The sequence below is a fragment of the Maniola hyperantus genome, chromosome 25 (genome assembly GCF_902806685.2).
Source record: "Maniola hyperantus chromosome 25, iAphHyp1.2, whole genome shotgun sequence".
Classification (NCBI taxonomy): Eukaryota; Metazoa; Arthropoda; class Insecta; order Lepidoptera; family Nymphalidae; genus Maniola; species Maniola hyperantus.
Genome location: NC_048560.1, coordinates 1 through 22286, shown reverse-complemented (window position 1 = coordinate 22286; position 22286 = coordinate 1). Strand labels below are relative to the sequence as shown.

Below are 22286 nucleotides of genomic sequence, written 5' to 3'. Positions count from 1 at the left end.
CCGCAGGGCTAGCTGCTGACGGGACCCCTATATAGTCTTCATACCTTGGGAGAGCCTGGTGGGCTTGTCGACGGGCAGCCCGTCCAGCAACGTGGTCCCACTGGTGGGGTACAGCGTGACCACGCCGTGCGAGTTCTCCACCCGGCAGTGCACGTTGGCCACGCCGGTGCCCACCACGTAGATGTCGCAGGTGGGGTCCGAGCCGATCGTGACGCGGCCTGAGGGAGACAACACAGGAAAGTTAAAATGGTATAAGTGGAAAATATTGCGGTGATAGGTGGGTGCTTGATATAGAGAAAGGGTCTAGACCTCGTGGCACACGGGCGCGGGGATCTGCGGCTTCGTGTGCGGCGGCGCAAGACCGTGGCGTGTGGAAGTCTACAACAGACGTATGTCCAGCAGTGGACGAGTATCGGTTGAGGAGTACCTTGTTTGATGGGGTGCAGCGTGACGGCGGTGCTGAGGCGGCCGGTGCCCAGGCTCACCAGGTGGGGGGTGTTCGTGGCCACCCTGCAAATTATGGAAACAACTTTGTTACTGAATTTCATAAAAAAACCTTGATCAAAGTCATTTAGCCTCTGCTTGGTAAATTTGGTACAGGGATAGCTTGCATCCCAGGGATGGACATAGTCACATAGGTTACTTCTGGTCCCGAAAAATTAAACAGGTCCTATGAAATGTTTAGCAAACCTAATTGTAAGTGGACGAAGTCGCTGCCATCATCTATTTGATACACAAGAAGCTTGCATCCCGGGAATACACATAAGCTACATATCTTGCCGAAAAATTATTAAATAAAACTCCTGGGATTTTAACGAAAACCAAAAAATCCACGCGGTCATCACCATGATAACCACACCATCATCATGATAAACCCATCGCCGGCTCACTACAGATCACGGGTCTCCTCTCATAGTGAGAAGGGTTTTGGCTACCACGCTGGGCGTGTAGTGCGGATTAGTAGACTTCACACACCTTTGAGAACCTAATGGAGAACTCTCAGACATGCAAGCATCATTTACATAGTACCTATTATGAAATTAAACTGTGTTTGAGCTGTTATTAGAAAAATGCGTTGCCCTCGGCTCCGGCCCCCAGGTGCAGGTCTGCAGGTGTGCGAAGGCCCTTAGACGCAGACTCAGGTGTATAGTCACGGATGCGGAGCCACAGGAAACGCGCGTCTATTTCAGGCATTGTGGGCGCTTTTGTGTGCCGCCCTGTATTTGCATCGCACTAACATAACAGTACTGACTGACCACCACAAACGGCGCCGAGTTCACTCGCACTGACTACACAGAGACTGCGTTACACAGTTTATTACTATTTATTCCACTCCGACATTTCCGAGTTCCTTTAGCCTAGTTCTATCTACCACCTACCAGTGATGTGACGAATATTCCACTCCGACATTTCCGAGTTCCTTTAGCCTAGTTCTATCTACCACCTACCAGTGATGTGACGAATATTCCACTCCGACATTTCCGAGTTCCTTTAGCCTAGTTCTATCTACCACCTACCAGTGATGTGACGAATATTCCACTCCGACATTTCCGAGTTCCTTTAGCCTAGTTCTATCTACCACCTACCAGTGATGTGACGAATATTCCACTCCGACATTTCCGAGTTCCTTTAGCCTAGTTCTATCTACCACCTACCAGTGATGTGACGAATATTCCACTCCGACATTTCCGAGTTCCTTTAGCCTAGTTCTATCTACCACCTACCAGTGATGTGACGAATATTCGCATTCGCATTCCGTCAAATTACTACGAATGTTTTGCGAGTATAATTTTTTTTGATGTACCTAATAGTTGGTTAATAAAACAAAATACATTAATTTCTTTGTTTTTTAATGTAATAAAAAGTAACTTAACCTCGTAATCACATTATCAGTCTTCTGTATATCATTTGGTGACGGGACTGCCGCCAAGGTCACCGAGCCATAGACAAATGGCGCCAAAACAAAAATTGAATATTCGCATTCGCGAATGTTGGCAGCAGATATTCGCATTCGCATCCGCGAATGTCCAAAATATGAGATTCGTTACATCACTAAATAATAATAATAATAATAGCAGGAGCTGCTGAATGTCACCACTGACTTTAGCAATTCCATCAGGATGGAGTTTGGGCTGGACAAGTGTGCGGTCATGCATGTGGAAAGGGGACAGGTAACTCATTCGGCTGAGATGAGTCTCGAGCCATCTACCATCAGAACCCTCTCTGAAGCTGAGTCATACCGGTATCTGGGCATGTCACAGTCGCTAGGGGTAAAAGAGACGGACGTGAAACAGTCTGTTTGCGAGGCCTTTTTTGGCCGTCTGACAAAAATCTGTAAAAGTTATTTGTCAGGCGCCAATAAAATCCGAGCTTATAACGGCTGGGTCATGCCCGTTCTCATGTACACCTTTGGCGTGCTCAGATGGACTCAGACCGAACTTGACGCCCTGGACAGAAAAGTCCGCACAACTATGACTCTTTATCGCATGCACCACCCAAAATCGTCTGTGATGAGGTTGTATATCCCCCGGAAGTGTGGTGGTCGAGGCGTATTGAGCGTCAAGACCATGCATAACCGGGAGATAGCCAACCTCAGAACCTACTTTGAGACGATGAGGGGGTCCCCCATGCATAGAGAGGTCATAGAATGTGATAAAGGACTCACCCCACTATCCTTAGCCCAAACCGAGTGGCAGAAACCGGTGGTACTTAGCACCTCTGACCGGGAGGCCGTATGGAGGGAGAAGGAGCTGCACGGACGCTTTTTTAAAGCTCTTAATGAGCCACACGTAGATAAAAAAGCGTCCGTGCAGTGGCTGCGCTTTGGTGACCTCTTCGGGGAAACCGAGGGTTTTGTCTGTGCGATACAAGATCAGGTGGTCAAGACGCGGAACTACCGAAAGTACATTCTGAAGGATGGCACTCATGACATCTGTCGAGCTTGTCGCCATCCCGGCGAGTCACTCAGACATGTGCTTTCGGGATGCTCAGCGCTTGCCAACACTGAGTATCTGCACAGACACAACCAAGCAGCCAAAATCCTTCACCAAGAGCTTGCTCTGAAGTACGGTCTCCTGGATGAGAGGCTGCCGTATTACAAGTACACACCGGTGCCGGTACTCGAGCGCGACGGAGTCCGGCTCTATTGGGACCGGTCCATCATCACGGACAGGACTATTCTAGCGAATAAGCCTGACATCGTGGTGGTGGACCGGGCACAGTCGAGGGTGTTTTTGGTGGACATCACCATTCCGTATGACGAGAACCTCATGAGAGCTGAGACGGAGAAAAAGCGCAAGTATCTCGATCTGGCTCACGAGGTTTCCGACATGTGGCATGTGGAGTCCACTGAAATCATCCCAATCGTCATATCTGCGAATGGGTTGATCCCAGTCAGCCTCGCTCAACATCTGAGGCGACTGGGTTTCCGTTGTGACGTTGTAAATTTTGAACTACTAATTAGCGTTTCGCTTTTAATTAAAATCTATTTTGTTCAAAGTATGTTGGTGCCACCTAGCATCAAGGTGCAGAACTACGCGTGGGTCGATGTTCAGAGTTCATTCGAGCCACAATAGATGGCGTTTGCTTCGTTGTCAATTGTCGTAAAAATAAAACAAAATAATTAAATAAAACCATAATATCATTTGTTTATTGTTAAGTCATTAACAAAACGGTTCTTATAATATATCCTTAGGTTCCGCAAATATTCAAAAATGAATTGGCTTTATGATCAAACTAAATGAGAGCGGCCACACTCGGGTTGCGTCAGGCAACACCGATTGGTGAGATTTAGAATTTTTCTGGAGTCAACATGTGAAGACGAATTTTTTTCGTTCCAGGAAAATCTCATTCTTTTTCGCCCATGGCTTCGCCTGGGAAAATACAATAGTATAAATTTAGTCATCCTAACGTATTTCAATGTTTCATCAATTATGTTCCAGTTATTTTACCTTCCCAAATAAATGAGGATAATGGGTTGTGGGTGGACTTCTGAAAACCATTGGTGGCCAGGAGTTCAATAGGGTTTCCGTTTTCCGTTTGCGTTTCCGTTTTTGGTTTTCCGTATTTATTTCTTTTGCACATTCACGTTGGCAACTTAATTTCTATGGATAAGACTTGGTGAAAATCTTTGTAATGAAACATTTCGGTTGTGAAGAATCAAATAAATTGAGTTTTGGATCTTGGCCGATGCCGTCCAGCTACCTTGCAGTCTTCGCACCTACAAGTAAGCAAATGTTTGTATCCTGGAACAGTTTAGTGAACCTTCTTAGTGTATGTGTACAGTAAGAACCCTGTCTTTACTACTGAGCTTTTATTTTGAAACAATTTTATGAATTTTACTGTGTCATTGTCTATTCCATGCCAATGGCATCTTAAATTTAAAACATAGATTTTATGTACTATCTACCTAAGGCATTCTAATGTATCTAAATTAAGTCTTGGCATTAAGCTAGAATAACTAAGCATTATTAGCCATCACTATGTATTAAGCGACCCCGGTAAAAGTTACATTAAAAACAATTTTGCCTAACATCTAGCAAATTTCATTTATAACACCTCATATACATTACAAGGGAGTCGACGGCTAGCTTCTATTCTTTACTAGGTAGATAGATCAAGCAAGTAAAGTAAATTAAAATTATTTTTTTTTCCTCTAATCTTTGTAAGGTGGTAGATTATTCCGTATCCGGGTATATTTCTATTCCGCCCAATTTATCACCCTTACAAATGGCGCCCGAACGTTTTTTTTATATAGTTATTTCAGTATATTTTGAGAAATTTTGTGAATTTTATGAAATGTACTCCGCTGATTGTACAATTTTCTAAGTAGTGACACATTGCAAAGAGCACTAAGCTGTTTTTTATGGTTAACTAACTAAATAATAACTAATAGTTAGAAATTTTGTTTGATAGTTTAAGTAATTTTCTGAGTATAGTCCAACATTGGTTTTTTTTTCTTATTTAATTAACACATTATAAATGGTGCTTATGCCGTTCAATTATGTTATTTGACTTACCTTGGAGGTGTATAAGTGAATGTTTGCCTTCAGTTTAGTAATAAACATTGCTTAACTGAGTTGTTGTTGGGTATTGCTTTCAATAGTAAGTACATCTTATGTTTGAAAATTCCGGTAACTTAGTATAATTAAAGTTTTGAAACGCTATGTGCTGTTAACTAGTTACACACATACATTTATAAATACTAAGAGTTACAACTTGTGAAACTAAATATATAAACTATATTCAGAGATTACATTAAGTTCAAGTATGAAGTTATGAACAATTTTTTTTCAGTGACTTGATACTTCATTATTTTGTTGAAATTTTGTTTAGAGCTGTGTTAAGGTTATGATAAAAGCTACTTCACACACAAAACATGTTAAGTTTAATTGAATGCTGGTAGTTTAAAGTGACATTTAGAAACAGATTTTGTTGTATTTTAGGTTATGTGTTAAAAGTGTAAAGTAACAGCCATCAAACCATTGCACAATCTCTTTGTTTTTTTTGAAAGATAATATGCTAGTCAGAGTTCATTGCAACTTTGTTGCCTGTTTACTTTTGTAATTGTAAAGGTTGTAACACACTGTGTACTCATAAAGGTGATACTGCACCTTACAATCATTTATTCAATTTTGGGAAGTTTTATTTTGTTATATTTTGTTTACTATAGTAATAATATGTGCTTGTATTATTAACAATATTTTGGAATAGGAACATAATTGATAAAATAGTTAGGATAGACTTAAGAATATTGTTTTTGTGGTGTATTTTGCTTGTGTATATTTAATAAGTTTAAATAACTTCTTTTGTGTTTGTGTTTAACCAATTTGTATAAGGCTAAACATAGACAGTTACACAAGCTCGATATTTTGTTAAATGTGTTTTGACTTAACACAATGGAACAGACTTTTGCCCAGTTTCATTCACTTTTGAAGGACGAATTGTGTTATGAGGTATCCATTCGTTCCGAAACTCCAGCACCTACAGTGCTAGGTTTAAAGAAACAGTTAAAACAATTAATTCAGGAAATTCCTTCTGAATCAATTTTAGAGACAGATTTCTCTTCTGAAAGTGAGTTAGGGGTTATTACTAAAAAACTTCAAGACTTAGAAGATTTATTAAAAAAGTGTTCTGACACTAAAGATAGACATGCCCTCTGTAGGTCTAAAGCTTTAGCTTCACATTTGTACTTTAGAATTTTGAGAATACAGTGTTCCGAACTCAGCTTAATAAGTAGGAAGAGTGAATTACATACAAAGTTGCAGAGTTTGATTTCCAGATTAGATGCTGACAATGAGTCGTCTCACGACGAATCACTGGATTCCGAGAGTACCGCCGTTGACTGCACTGGTGATAAAAATGTTGCCAAGTGGAAGTTACATTTCAACGGACAGGGTGATCCGCGCAGTTTCATCGAACGCGTTGAGGAATATAAAAGATCTTATGGCGTTTCAGATGGAAAATTATTTGTTTCTGCATTTCATCTTTTTACAGGCCGAGCATTGTTATGGTACAGAGGCAACAAATGTCAAGTTTCGTCTTGGTCAGAATTGAAAACTTTATTTTTAGAGGAATTTGATGCAGTAGATTATGACTACAGGTTGCTAGGTGAAATTCGAGCAAGAACACAAGGCTCTGAAGAACCTGTGTCTATCTATTTCGCTGTAATGTTTGGCATGTTTTCAAGGTTGTCAACACCACTTTCCGAAGAACAAAAGTTACAAATTTTATTACATAATATTCGCCCTTTTTACTCAGAACAATTAGCTCTTGTTGACATTAAGTCTGTCGCAATGTTGAAGGAAAAGTGTCGCAAACTAGAGGCTGCGAGGCAGCGTCCCGCCTTATTTTCTGAGCCTACTAACAGTAAGGCAACTTTAAGTTCAGAGTTTGCTTACAAACAAGTGACAAAACAGATAAACACACTTTCAGTCACACCTGCACCTAAGGTTGATACAAGTAAAGGCACTGATTTTTCGAAAACAAATAAACAACTATGTTACAAGTGCGGCAAGGGTAACCATTCCTTTAAATTTTGCAGGACAGTTCCGAAATTTATTAGATGTTTTTCGTGTGGACGTCAGAACTTTACAGTAAAGACATGTCCAAGTTGTAGTAAAAAGGCGACTAGTAAACCCGCTCCGGACAAAAATTCAAAAAACTAATTAGTAAGAACTGTGCAGAGACACAAGTAAAGAACTTGGTCATTAACAACAAAACATCCCTTTTACCTGACACAGTTCTGTATTCAGTGGATAAACGAGACTTTAGGCCACATTTAAAGGTTTTTGTTGACGGTTTTGAAATTACAGGTTTACTAGATTCCGGTGCTTGCGCGTCAATTTTGGGTAACCAGGCGCACAAGGTTTTTTTGAGATTCGGTTATAAATTGCATAGCAGTATTGATACCACATTTTCAGTGGCAAATGGAGACAAACTTGATTGCATGGGTTATATGTTTATTCCGATTACTTATAATTCCGTAACTCACATAATAAAATTTTTTGTAGTACCCTCTATAATAGCGGATGTTATTTTTGGCTGTGACTTTTGGAAAACATTTCAGTTAGCCCCTGGCATTTTTGATAATTTAGAACTAATTAAGGCACCTTCTCAATTTTACAATATTTGTGCGATTGATAATGAACAAATTCATACCATCACTTCTTTTGAAAACTTATCATCTCAACAGAAAGAATTAGCCCAGTCTGTAGTAAATAAATTTTTAGATATTTCTTCAACGAAAATTGGATTGGGTAGAACAAAATTAATTGAACATGTTATTGACACCGGTGATGCCTTGCCAATAAAAATAAAACAATATCCACTTTCTCCCGAAAAGAAGGAAGCTTTATGTAAAGAGTTAGATAGGATGCTGGAAATGGACGTAGTTACTCCGAGTGAAAGCCCTTGGAATAACCCAGCAATTTTAGTGAAAAAGGCAAATGGAGACTGGAGATTTTGCCTAGATTGCAGGAAATTAAATTCAGTGACAAAGGGGGATTCATACTCAATACCGTACATTCCACAAATTCTAGATAGCTTGAAAGAGGCAAGGTTTTTATCATCGATTGATTTAAGTTCAAGTTTCTGGCAAATTCCGTTAGCTGACGACTCTCAGGAAAAAACCAGTTTTACAGTTCCTGGTAGAGGGTTATTCAAATTTAAAGTCATGCCGTTTGGCCTATGCGGTGCACCAGCACGACAGCAGAGGTTAATGGACCAGTTATTTAATCAAAATTTTTGTAGTGATATTGAAAATGGAATAGTATTTTGTTATATAGATGATATTGTTATTTGTTCTGCTGATTTTGAAACCCATTTAATTTTATTAAACAGAGTTCTGGATAAACTAAAAATGGCTCAACTATCCATAAATTTTGATAAATGTAATTTTTTTAGAAACTCTTTGAAATATTTAGGGTATATAGTGGATGAATTTGGTTTACGCACAGATCCTGGAAAAGTTGCCGCAGTTTTGAACTTTCCGACCCCAAAAACTGCACAGGAGGTAAAGATTTTCCTAGGCACTTGTTCTTGGTACAGGCGCTTTATTAGGAATTTTTCAACCATCGCTGCACCACTCAATAGACTAACGAGTAAAGGAAAGAACGCACCTAAATTTGAGTGGAGCGAACAGGCAGAGGTAGCATTTAATACATTGAAGAATGCGTTGGTAACCGCACCTGTTCTTGCGGTACCGAATTTTGAAAAACCATTCAAAATACATTGTGATGCTTCTGCATATGGTGTTGGCGGTATGCTGACGCAAGAAACCGATGGTTGCGATCATCCCATTGCGTATGTCAGTAGGAGCCTAAATAAAAACGAAAGGAATTACAGCGCGACGGAACGCGAGGCTCTAGCTGTGATTTTTGCAGTGGAGAAATTTCAGGCTTATTTTGGTTCCAAGCCAGTCACAATTATCACAGACCATGCATCCCTAAAGTGGTTCTTAAATTTAGAAAATCCCTCAGGACGACTCGCCAGATGGGTTGTAGATTATCACAGTATAATTTTGTTATCGAACATAGGAAGGGTTGTGATAATGTAGTTCCGGATACCTTGTCGAGACTCATACACGTAGATGTAGTTGGTGATCGTGATGATAACTCTAGTCAACAAGTTTTGGTAGATGACTGGTATGACAAAACATTTAATGGCTGTAAAATCAATCCAGCAAATTTTCCGAATTTTAGTATTTTGAACGATAAACTATATCGTTACAGTAAATGTAAATACCAGCTTCTCAGTGAGTTCGACTGGAAAGAGGTAGTCCACAAGAACGACATCCTTAGAATTATGCAACAAAACCATGCAGACGCAACTGCAGGTCATTTTGGTGTGTTCAAAACTCATCGCAGATTATCCCTCAGATATTTTTGGCGTGGTATGTATAAGGACGTGGTTGAGTACGTTAAGAATTGTGATACTTGCTCTGCGTATAAACACACGACATCAGCCACTCCAGGTCTGCTAGGGAAGCCTAAAGTCTGCGAGAGACCTTTTCAGGTCATTTCGGCTGATTTAGTCGGACCTTTGCCTAGGTCTAAATCAGGATTTACATTTCTTTTGTGGTGACGTGTTGTTTTTCGAAATATACAATGTTGTTTCCGTTACGGCGTGCCACAGGTGCCGCTGTTGTTAAAGCGCTAGAGAATTTTGTATTTTTGAACCATAGTGTTCCAGAGACTGTGATTGTGGACAATGGGTCCCAATTTACAGGATCTGAATTCCGTAATCTCATTAAGCGTTATAATATTCCGAAATTACACTACACACCACTGTACACTCCGCAAGTTAACCTTGTTGAGAGGTACAATAAGGTTGTTATGACTGCTGTAGCCGCTTTTGTGAAAGATAACCACAGGTCCTGGGACGAAAACCTGTACAAGGTCCAGTTCGCCATAAACAGTGCGGTTAATGAATCCACTGGATTCTCCCCGTTCTTCCTTGTCCACGCTAGAGAACCGGTCTTAAATGGTTCCTTCTATAAGGACACGGATAAGGAGTACGAGGCCGGAATTCCAAGGGAGGAATACGCAGGAAAGTTTGGAACTTTGGAGGACATATTTGGTCAGGTTAGGAGAAATTTGTTTCAGGCTCATGCAGAGTATGCAACGCATTACAACTTAAGGCGTAGGTCTGCAAGCTATTCTGTTGGGGACATAGTGTGGAAAAAGACCTATCCACAAAGCGACGCTACAAATTTTTTCGCAGCTAAGCTGGCACCTAAGTATGAAAAGTGCAGGGTTGTCAAGGTTTTGTCACCTTTGGTTTATGAACTAGTTAGAGTAGCTGACAACCACCCAATAGGCACTTGGCATATTAAGGATATTAAGAAGTAGATATTTGCCATTACTTAGTTTGGTCTAAACTGTTTGAATATTTAAGTTAGCAATATTCAATTAGAAATTTGAATGAGTGTAGTGATGTTCTGAGTTAACAGTTACATTACCATGGTTCAGTTGAGGAGGAATGTAGTGGATGTATGTAGGGATGAATATGTGATGATTGGAATGCTTGTGGTAGACCAACCGGTTGAGAAAGTAAAAATGCAAATATCGTACTTTGGGGATAACGAAAAGGGGGGGTTTTGTGTTTTGTTTTCGTTTTCCTTCTAGATAATGGATCATTTCTGTTATTTTTCCGATTCTGTTCCGAGATCTATTTTCTAGGAGAGTTATTTCGTTTTTTTTTCTCATATTCCGATTTTGATTCGGTTTTATTTTTCCGAATGGGATAGAGAACGGTTGCCATATCAGATGGACCCGTTCACAACCAGTTTTTCCGTATTTGTTGAGTAACAAATATTAAGATGGTAGTTTAAAAGAGTGAACCACCGTAGGCCTAGACGCATTCTATCAGTCAGCTGAAGAATGATGCCAAGATGTTTCCACTCAAGTGTCTTAGACACCATGAAGTTTTTTTGTATATATTCTTTTTAGAAGTTAGGGTTGTGTAGTTAAGTATAATGTATAAAACCTTACACTGTTTTCAGTATATTTATTTTGTTAGACAATTTTCCTTGTTAGTAGTAGATGTGCGTTCACGCGTAACTTCTGTGTTTTTTTTTGTTTGTTTCAGGCAAATTGTTAGTAGTTGTTGGATGACGCTGAGGGCAGCGTGGTTCAACCTGTTGAACCTTTTCGTAGGAGGGGAAGTATTGTGACGTTGTAAATTTTGAACTACTAATTAGCGTTTCGCTTTTAATTAAAATCTATTTTGTTCAAAGTATGTTGGTGCCACCTAGCATCAAGGTGCAGAACTACGCGTGGGTCGATGTTCAGAGTTCATTCGAGCCACAATAGATGGCGTTTGCTTCGTTGTCAATTGTCGTAAAAATAAAACAAAATAATTAAATAAAACCATAATATCATTTGTTTATTGTTAAGTCATTAACAAAACGGTTCTTATAATATATCCTTAGGTTCCGCAAATATTCAAAAATGAATTGGCTTTATGATCAAACTAAATGAGAGCGGCCACACTCGGGTTGCGTCAGGCAACACCGATTGGTGAGATTTAGAATTTTTCTGGAGTCAACATGTGAAGACGAATTTTTTTCGTTCCAGGAAAATCTCATTCTTTTTCGCCCATGGCTTCGCCTGGGAAAATACAATAGTATAAATTTAGTCATCCTAACGTATTTCAATGTTTCATCAATTATGTTCCAGTTATTTTACCTTCCCAAATAAATGAGGATAATGGGTTGTGGGTGGACTTCTGAAAACCATTGGTGGCCAGGAGTTCAATAGGGTTTCCGTTTTCCGTTTGCGTTTCCGTTTTTAGTTTTCGGTTTTCCGTATTTATTTCTTTTGCACATTCACGTTGGCAACTTAATTTCTATGGATAAGACTTGGTGAAAATCTTTGTAATGAAACATTTCGGTTGTGAAGAATCAAATAAATTGAGTTTTGGATCTTGGCCGATGCCGTCCAGCTACCTTGCAGTCTTCGCACCTACAAGTAAGCAAATGTTTGTATCCTGGAACAGTTTAGTGAACCTTCTTAGTGTATGTGTACAGTAAGAACCCTGTCTTTACTACTGAGCTTTTATTTTGAAACAATTTTATGAATTTTACTGTGTCATTGTCTATTCCATGCCAATGGCATCTTAAATTTAAAACATAGATTTTATGTACTATCTACCTAAGGCATTCTAATGTATCTAAATTAAGTCTTGGCATTAAGCTAGAATAACTAAGCATTATTAGCCATCACTATGTATTAAGCGACCCCGGTAAAAGTTACATTAAAAACAATTTTGCCTAACATCTAGCAAATTTCATTTATAACACCTCATATACATTACAAGGGAGTCGACGGCTAGCTTCTATTCTTTACTAGGTAGATAGATCAAGCAAGTAAAGTAAATTAAAATTATTTTTTTTTCCTCTAATCTTTGTAAGGTGGTAGATTATTCCGTATCCGGGTATATTTCTATTCCGCCCAATTTATCACCCTTACACCGTGGCAGTTCGCTCGCAGCCAGGATGCAAAAAGCGGTCTTGCTGGACTCGGCTAGGATAGTCCGCCGATTTCTTCACCTGTCGCCCTGACCCTCGGCCGTTTGGTCTCCCCTGCCGGGGTGTAATCCTCCGCCCGTTACAAATATGTATGTATGTAATGTTTATGTAGGTTTATTTATTTTTATGTATGTAAGTATATTATAACTCTTTTGGCTTTTATATGTATCTATTTTGTACGCGGGCGTGAGAGTAGATGTATATCCAAAATAATAATAATAACATTTATTTCAGATATTTCATCCACAATTTGTTAAAAATGTAAATGATCTACTACTACAGTTGCAATAGGTACCTATTTAAATTTTGAAAAAAAAAAATCAAGACAATTCTATTAAATAAGTAATAAGTCTTTGGTAAATTATTTCCACTGTGTTCAAATCAATCTCTGAAATAAAATGGCAGAAATGCGTTGGCAAAGGTTGTACAAGTTTCGTTGCTTGTGAACACTTTACAATAACAGTGTACTATAGACTCTGTTTGCTGCGCATGCGAGAAACAAAAATAGTAATTGTTCATACTGCTCGTCAATAAATCATAATAGAAAATGCAATAAATCACGAGAAATCATCGCTTTCACGAAACGAAGCCCAAAATAAGTATATATAAACAATCTGCCGCGTGTCGCGTCACGTGCATCTGTCGTGAGATATTTATAGCGCGCGGGACGCCATGGTGTCGACTCAACACAGGACATTGTACTGAATACCAAAGCACCATGCTGTACATGGTGCCATGGTACTACGCGTCAGATCGAGATGGTAATCGGGGTGGCGGCGCCCCGCACACCCGCACACCCGCACAACCCTCGCGTTAACCCGGTGCGGGGTAGCGCGGATGACGTGCGGGTGTGCTACCCATATTATAAATGCAAAAGTGTGCAATTGTTTATTGTGGTTTGTTGGTTTGTTCGTCAATCACGTCGCAACGGAGCAACGAATCGACGTGGTTTTTGCATGGACGGAGAGTCAAAGAGTTCCCACGGGATTGTTATAAAGCTAAATCTTCGCGGACGAAGTCGCGGGCTTCAGCTACTAGTAGTTAATAATGTTTATACTTCTAAGTACCTACTTAGTTTTAATTCATGTATATTATAAATGCGACAGTGTGTTTGTTTGTTGATTTGTCGTTTAATCATATCGCAAGTAGGTATATTGCGATTGTGGGTAAACACAAAATGCGGTCAAATGACCACTCTCGTGTTATATGTAGACACTAGAGGGCGCCACTCTACACCAGTCTACAGAACGACGGATACAGCTAGTGTGTACACAGTGTTTTTTTTTAAATATTAGCCAAGTTAATTGCTGACTAATATTCCCCTTTTCCCTCCAATTATGCGTAAAGCTTGTGCTAGGAGTAGGTACGACAACATTGCAACGGGTGGAATTTGAACCGGCGACCTTTCGGGCTTCAGTCCGCTCCTTTACCCGTTGAACTATCGAGGCTCTATCACTCAAGTCATTGACACAAATCAAATCGGCCGCCAAACAAAACAGCCACGTTTTTCACGTCTACGTGCATCTGTTCAAGATATTTTTGGTGTTCGTGAGTAGAAGAGAGAGAGCCAGCGCGTGCCGGACCTTCGTTGTTTTTTAAAGGCTGCAAGTTTCTCTGCGTGTTGTCCCCAACACTGGGTGGAACAATCAGCGACTATGAAGATTGGATCATGTTGGCTTTTTTTGGAAGATGACAGGCAACAAAGGTGTAACAAAATGTTACGTCAAGGTATTGCATTGGCAGGGGGTTGCCAATGCAAATGCCACCATGATCCACACTTCATAGTCGCTGATCGTTCCTCCCAGTGTTGCCTGTTGGGGACAATATGCCGAGAAACTTGCAGCTTTTGTAAAATAACGAAGGTCTAGCCCTTTCGGGCTCTTAGTCCATAGCGATAGCGTGACAATAAACAAAGACAAGACACAAAACATGCTTCCGCTCTGTCAGTCAGTCAGTGTGGAGTGGACACGTGCTCTTTGTAATTAAGTGGATTGAATGTGAGCTGTGGAGGAAACTCAACAGGTATCCATGGCAACGCGGACGTAGGTAGAGTTTTTTACCTGGCAACAACTGGGTGCTGAGTGGGTGCTGCACACTTTTACCTGGCAACAACTGGGTGCTGAGTGGGTGCTGCACACTTTTACCTGGCAACAACTGGGTGCTGAGTGGGTGCTGCACACTTTTACCTGGCAACAACTGGGTGCTGAGTGGGTGCTGCACACTTTTACCTGGCAACAACTGGGTGCTGAGTGGGTGCTGCACACTTTTACCTGGCAACAACTGGGTGCTGAGTGGGTGCTGCACACTTTTACCTGGCAACAACTGGGTGCTGAGTGGGTGCTGCACACTTTTACCTGGCAACAACTGGGTGCTGAGTGGGTGCTGCACACTTTTACCTGGCAACAACTGGGTGCTGAGTGGGTGCTGCACACTTTTACCTGGCAACAACTGGGTGCTGAGTGGGTGCTGCACACTTTTACCTGGCAACAACTGGGTGCTGAGTGGGTGCTGCACACTTTTACCTGGCAACAACTGGGTGCTGAGTGGGTGCTGCACACTTTTACCTGGCAACAACTGGGTGCTGAGTGGGTGCTGCACACTTTTACCTGGCAACAACTGGGTGCTGAGTGGGTGCTGCACACTTTTACCTGGCAACAACTGGGTGCTGAGTGGGTGCTGCACACTTTTACCTGGCAACAACTGGGTGCTGAGTGGGTGCTGCACACTTTTACCTGGCAACAACTGGGTGCTGAGTGGGTGCTGCACACTTTTACCTGGCAACAACTGGGTGCTGAGTGGGTGCTGCACACTTTTACCTGGCAACAACTGGGTGCTGAGTGGGTGCTGCACACTTTTACCTGGCAACAACTGGGTGCTGAGTGGGTGCTGCACACTTTTACCTGGCAACAACTGGGTGCTGAGTGGGTGCTGCACACTTTTACCTGGCAACAACTGGGTGCTGAGTGGGTGCTGCACACTTTTACCTGGCAACAACTGGGTGCTGAGTGGGTGCTGCACACTTTTACCTGGCAACAACTGGGTGCTGAGTGGGTGCTGCACACTTTTACCTGGCAACAACTGGGTGCTGAGTGGGTGCTGCACACTTTTACCTGGCAACAACTGGGTGCTGAGTGGGTGCTGCACACTTTTATATAAATACTAGCTGAGGCCCGTTACTTCGTTCGCGTGGAATTAGGTTTTTTTAAAAAATCCCGTGGGAACTCTTTCATTTTCCGGGATAAAAAGTAGTCTATGTCCTTCCCCGGGATGTAAGCTAACTTTGTAATTTCATCAAAATCGGTTAAACTGTTGGGCCGTGTAAAGCTAGCAGACAGACAGACAAACAGACACACTTTCGCATTTATAATATTAGTATGGATGATTAGGCCAAATAATTAAATCTGAGGTCTGTACAAAACGAAACTATGCTTGTTTTCATTCAATTTCTATGACACGTTGGATTCAAAAAATTTAATAATTTATATTACTTAGTATCGATAATTATAATCAAATATTGATTGCAATCTGTTCCAAATGTTTGATCATAACATATCGATTGCAGCACCATGCATTGGTAGGTACTAGGGTCTAGGTACGATACATTCCATTAGCGAGTCTACGAAAGTGACCTAAGACCTAAGTTAGCAACCTGCCGCCTGTACAGTGTATACCTGAATACTAACATTTCATAAGTCGACGTGACTGGACAATTGCATGCCATCCATAAATACTTACCTAACACACAAACATTCAACTCATTATATATATCTGTATATATTAAAGGAAACGTTGACTAACTGACTGATCTATCGACGCACAGCTCAAACTACTGGACGGATCGGGCTGAAATTTGGCAAGCAGATAGCTATTAAGACGTAGGCATCCGTTTAGAAAGGGTTCTTGAAAATTCCACCCCTAAAGGGGTGAAATAGGGGTTTGAAAATGTTGGCCACGCGGACGAAGTCGCGAGCATAAGCTAGTCAAAGATAAGGTTGTTGAATCTACTGCCTCGTTCCTACGATAATGTTCAAAGCGCAGCTTGAAATTTTAAAATTAAATTAAAATTAAAATTCGCATAAAAAAATGTATACTATTATAATATACTACATAGCCTTTAAAAAAGTATGTAGATATAAATACCTCGGTCGGTCTGTCCTACTCGTATATCCGCACATCGGCCACATTGATGCACATTCGGACTTCTGATTCAGATTAGCTAACTTTCCATCTCAGCCAGAACAATACAGTTATCCACATTTTGTTGAACAGTCAAATTAATCTTCAATCATATTAAATCCTTCAATAAAGCCTACAAATTTTTAAATTAATTTTCAGACAGTCAGCGTTTTATACAAACAAACACATACCTTCACGTACTACAAGAAACCGGCCAAGTGCGAGTCAGGCTCGCACACCGAGGGTTTCGTGCTATATCGTAGTTTTCGACATTTTGCACGATAAATCAAAAACTATTATGCATAAAAATAAATAAAAATCTGTTTTAGAATGTACAGGTGAAGCTCTTTTGTACGCTTATACCCTGCTTGGTATAGTTATCTTACTATGAAACGTAACGGGTTTCGGATTTTTTCTCGCCACATTTTATGATTCTAAGCCAACGGGAAGTACCCTATAGGTTTTCTTAACAGACAGACAACAAAGTGATCCTGTAAGGGTTCCTTTTTACCTTTGAGGTACGAACTGCGAAACCCTAAAAACTAGAATAATTCCGAGAAATGGTCACAAATAACTCTTGCAAATATTACACAAATATGCTTTGGCGATGAATTAGATTTTACAGTTACGTGGCCTGAAGAGGCACGAAATAGAAAATTGTGGAAGGATCGGAGGGAGGCCTTTGCCCAGACGTGGGACAGCACAGGCTGATTTAGATTAGATTACATTAGATGCTTTCTTTAATGATTTAATTAAAAACACAGCACAATATCATAGACACACACTATTTTTAAAAGGAAATAATTTCGTTAGCGCAGCGCAACAAAAGTGGTAAACATGGTATGGTAAAGTGTTGTACGTGGAAGTCCACAGTATCTCGATCCGCTGATAACAGATGACTGACGGGTGACGGCAGATAAACATAACAAATCGTCTGCTGTTACATTCCCGTGAGATAGGAATATTACACTTGAAGCAAACCAACAACGACTGTATTACAATGAGGAATCTATTTACAATGCTGCGGGCCCACTATCGGGAATCGACAAATGACGAGATGGTCACACAACAATTCAGCTGGCATGACCAGCTATTTCAGGTCTTCGAATCGTCGATACTGGAAAGCCTTAAGCCGGGTATCCACTATGTTCGCGAGCCTCTTGTTCCCGCAACTGCTCTACATACTCGTAGTGGATACGTTCGCGCTCGAATCGGTTGCGGTTTTGTGGGCGAACACAAAGGGAAGCTCAGTCTGTTCGTGGCGTGTTACTTATGGAAATGCGCGTACAGTCTCCATCAGAGCCGTTAGCAGCTGCGCGGAACACAGTTCGCGAACATAAGTGGATACCTGGTTTTTCTGAGGGATAAAATCCGGAACAAGGAAACTCGCAGCAGAACAAAAGCGACCGACATAGCTCGAAGGCTTAGCAAGTTGAAGTGGAAATGTGCAGGTCTGTCGCAGAACTAACAGCCGATGGGCCGGAGCCCCCCCCCCCCCTCTCGCCTCGCCTCATACCCCGATTGCCATCTCAATTCTCAACCTGTCGCGGACTATACGCTTACACATTCGGGTTAGCGCTAATATGTGTAGTGAACGATACGATTCCGCCGGCCATACAAGTCACGACATCATAAATCATTTGGCGAATCCCGCTAGTGTGGCCCAACCATAACTGCGAATGTAAAGTGATATCTATTAAAGGTAATACAGAGGAGAACATTTATAGAAGCTATCAACATACAATACATATAATATAAGATAGTAATAAAGTAGGTATATACTTGATATCTTTACCAATAGGCAATACATATGAAGCAGTATACCTAAAGTTTATCATAATTTAATTTTTATTCGCCTAGACTAGAGCATAATATAGACTTTGTTGATGTCAGTTGTCCGTACTAACATTATAAATGCGAAAGCGTGCCTGTCTGTCTGTCTGTCTGCTAGCCTTTCACGGCCTATCCGTCCAACCGATTTTGACGAAATTTGGTACAGAGTTAGCTTACATCCCGCAGAAGAACGTAGGCTTTCTTTTCAAGGCAAGAGTTTCCACGAGATTTTTAAAGACCTAAATCCACGCGGACGAAGTCGCGGGCATCATGTAGTCTTAAATAAATAAAAAATATTTATAAGCACGAAATTGTACAATTAGGCGTGGAAAGTTGACTTTAAAGTCGTGCCGATTCCAATCGGCACCGTCAAGCAATTGATGCTAAACAAACAGACACTTGTGTAAAAGTGAACTTGACACAAAAACAACATCAACATTACGTACATCACCTTTTCATCGGTATAGGCAACACTAGCTTATGCTCGCGACTTCGTCCGCGTGCACTGTACCAATTTCAAACCCTTATTTAACCCGCTTAGGGGTTGAATTTTCAAAAATCCTTTCTTAACGGATGTCTACGTCATAATAGCTATCTGCGTGCAGAATGTCAGCCCGATCCGTCCATTAAATCGAGGTGTGCGTTGATAGATCAATCAGCTTTTCCTTTTATATATGCAACAACAAGATTTCCTTTCAATAGGTATAGCTGATTCCGAACGATTCTCTCGCACGGAACCACTCATACATAATAGATAAAGTAGTTGTAATTAGAATCAGTGAAACTTGACGCTCGATTGGTTGACAACTAAATATGTACAAGTGATGTGCTGAGGTTTGCTCTTCGCTGCTCGATCGATGACAGATCTCACTTGAATCACTTATTAACTTGTGCAAGTTAACCGTTGAACCAACTGACAACTGGCTGGTCAGTGGTCACCCTACTCGCGCCTAATTTAGAATCACCTTTAACATTTAGCGCGTAAGGGCGTCATTTCCACTGCAGTATAAGTTTTGATTTATTTACACGACGACAACATTAACTGTGCACTTAACATTATCCCTATTTCAATACACGTAAGAATTATTTTAGCTTGCTTTCCATCGTTAAGTTAATCATAAAACATGTCTGTAACAATTCAAACGAATTACAACTCTATGATTTTGGACATAGAAGTAATTTTACATTGTAATTCATTCTTAATTTTATTATTACACATAATCTACTTGCAGTTAGCTGCAAAATCCTAAATCCTGCCTAAATCCACATTTTGGACTTACCTTTACTCCATTTAACAAATCTATTATAACTATGTTTGTGTAAAAACACAAGTTTTAAAAATGTAGTAAAATGATGGCGGCGATGATGGGTTGAACATGGGTGATGATGGGTTGAACATGGGTGATGATGGGTTGAACATGGGTCATGGGTGATGGGTGATGAGGATTTGTTTTGATAAGTAATTGTTATTATCAATGGTAATTAATTAATTATCATTCGCCCCTTGGTAAGCAAAAAGATATCACGTAAACTTCAAAGAAATCGTCCAAGCTTCAAAGTGAGCATTATCAGTAAGCGGGAATCGAACTCCGACCCCACCTGGCGCGCTGAGGCTCGGGTCGATAACCCCCCAGCGATAAACATGTCATTATCTGGCTATCAGTAGCCTATTACATTATATACCCTCGAGCTTTAGGGTTCCGTACCCGAAGAGTAAGAACGGGACTCTATCACTAAGCCTCCGCTGTCCGTCCGTCCGACCGTCTGTCTGTCAGCGGGCTGTATCTCGTGAACCGTAATAGAAAACAGGTATAAAGTAGAAATTTTCACAGAATGTGTATTTCGATGTTGGGGAATGGCGACCTCGTACCGAAAGGCGCAGCGTTGGAAGACCCCTCAGACGAGTCGCAGGGAGCCGCTGGACGGCGGCGGCGCCAGACACGGCGTGTGGAAGTCCCTACAAGAGACCTATGTCCAGCAGTGGACGTCTATCGGTTGATGATGATTAATGATGTATATTTCTATTACCGCTACAACCACAAATAATAAAAACTTAAAAAGGGCCGCCATTATAAATTAAAATGTATTATTTGTTGTACGATGGTTGGGTACGGAACCCTTCGTGTCCGAGTCCAACTTGCACTTGGCCGATTTTTACAGTTCCGTTTACAGAAACCGCGACTACATCGGCGTGGATTTAGGTTCTTTAAATATCCCGCGGGAACTCTTTGATTTTCCGGGACAAAAAGTAGCCTATGTCCTTCCCCGGGACGCAAGCTATCTCTGTAGTACAGAGTACAGAGTCTGTACCAAACGTCTAAATCGGTTGAACGGACGGGCCGTGAAAAACTAACAAACACACAGACACACTTTCCCATCAATCAATATATATTATATATTATATACTTATAATAAAACTGTAACAGGTCAAATTCTGTACATTGAAGATATTATATTATATACTTATAATAAAACTGTAACAGGTCAAATTCTGTACATTGAAGATATTTTGAAATTTTTTTTTCGAGGGCACTCTATAATCGATACTGAACCCAAAACTGTAATTTTTTTCATTTTTGTCTGTCTGTCTGTCTGTCTGTCTGTCTGACTGTCTGTATCACGGCCGCGCATCACGCTGAAACTACTGAATGGATTCCAATGAAACTTGGTACGATTTGAGGCCATACTATGAGGAAGAATATAGGATACTTTTTATCCCGAAATTCAGCATGGTTCCCGTAGGAGAGGGGATGAAAGTTAAAATGTATACTGAGTTGTAATTCATTAACGCGTAGTCCGATTTCATTCATTCTTTTTTTGTTAGAAAGGGGATATTTTAAAGATTGTTCCGTAAATATTTCAAGGTCATGGGTTTTTTTAACCGACTGTCAAAAAGGAGGTGGTTCTTTTTTCTACATCGATTTTTTCGAGGTTTCTGGACCGATTTGCAAATTTTTTTTTTTAAATCAACAAAAAAAGTTTACGTCGTGGTCACATAAAAAATTCTGGATTCAACTCCTTAATCCTGATGCTGCAGGGTTACTGCCCGCCTGGGTTATCAAGATTCAGGAAGTGTTCATAGTGAATTCATATTGTAGGTACCAAGCAAGGACTTTATTCTCAGACTTCAAGTCTCAACTCCTCAACCCTGATGATGTAGGGTACAGCACTCCTAAACTATAATGTTTCGGGAACTGCGGATGATGCAAAATTATTTTAGGTACCAAGCATAGGCTACATCATTGAACTTCGGATCCTAACTCCTCAATCCTGATGCTGCAAAGTACTGAAGTCCTAAATCGTGGGGATTTTAGAATTTCTGATAGTGAATTGATATTTAAAAAAAAAAAAAAATTTGAATCGACTGTTAGGCGAAACGAAGTTCGCAGGGTCAGCTAGTTTATAATATTAGTATGAATGTGGATTTGTAAGCGAACAAAAATTTGTCAGTTTTAAAGAACAGTGTTTGCTCAAGTAATTGGGTATTTGACTACATCAAACATAAATTATTTCTCACTGATTATTAAATAGAGGGTTTTCCAAAATACATAAAATCCACGTCCTTTGTTAGTTAAGTGTAGTAACCATTTTAAATTATCGATTAAATTAAAAAGTACGTCACAATGACGTGACGTCACATATCAGTATTTCATCGAATATTGCATACGTGCGCGTTTTGACGTTTCAGAAAAAGTAACTAATTTGACTATGTGTCAAATACCGTATTGCAAGAGGAGTCAGATCACAG

At 40.5% G+C, this 22286-nt stretch overlaps 1 protein-coding gene across 1 annotated transcript in view; it reads right to left on the bottom strand.

The window, feature by feature from the left end:
• The window catches only part of LOC117993835 (pleckstrin homology-like domain family B member 1), a 50506-nt gene extending 33778 nt beyond the window's left edge, over positions 1 to 16728 (bottom strand). The window contains exons 1-3 of the mRNA XM_069507306.1: positions 16670 to 16728; positions 428 to 510; positions 45 to 218 (exon numbers count right to left, since the gene is read on the bottom strand). Coding sequence (XP_069363407.1) covers positions 45 to 218; positions 428 to 510; positions 16670 to 16713 — 301 coding nt within the window. The 5' untranslated portion in view covers positions 16714 to 16728. The remainder of the gene's footprint in view (positions 1 to 44; positions 219 to 427; positions 511 to 16669) is intronic.
• Positions 16729 to 22286: the final 5558 nt, after the last annotated feature.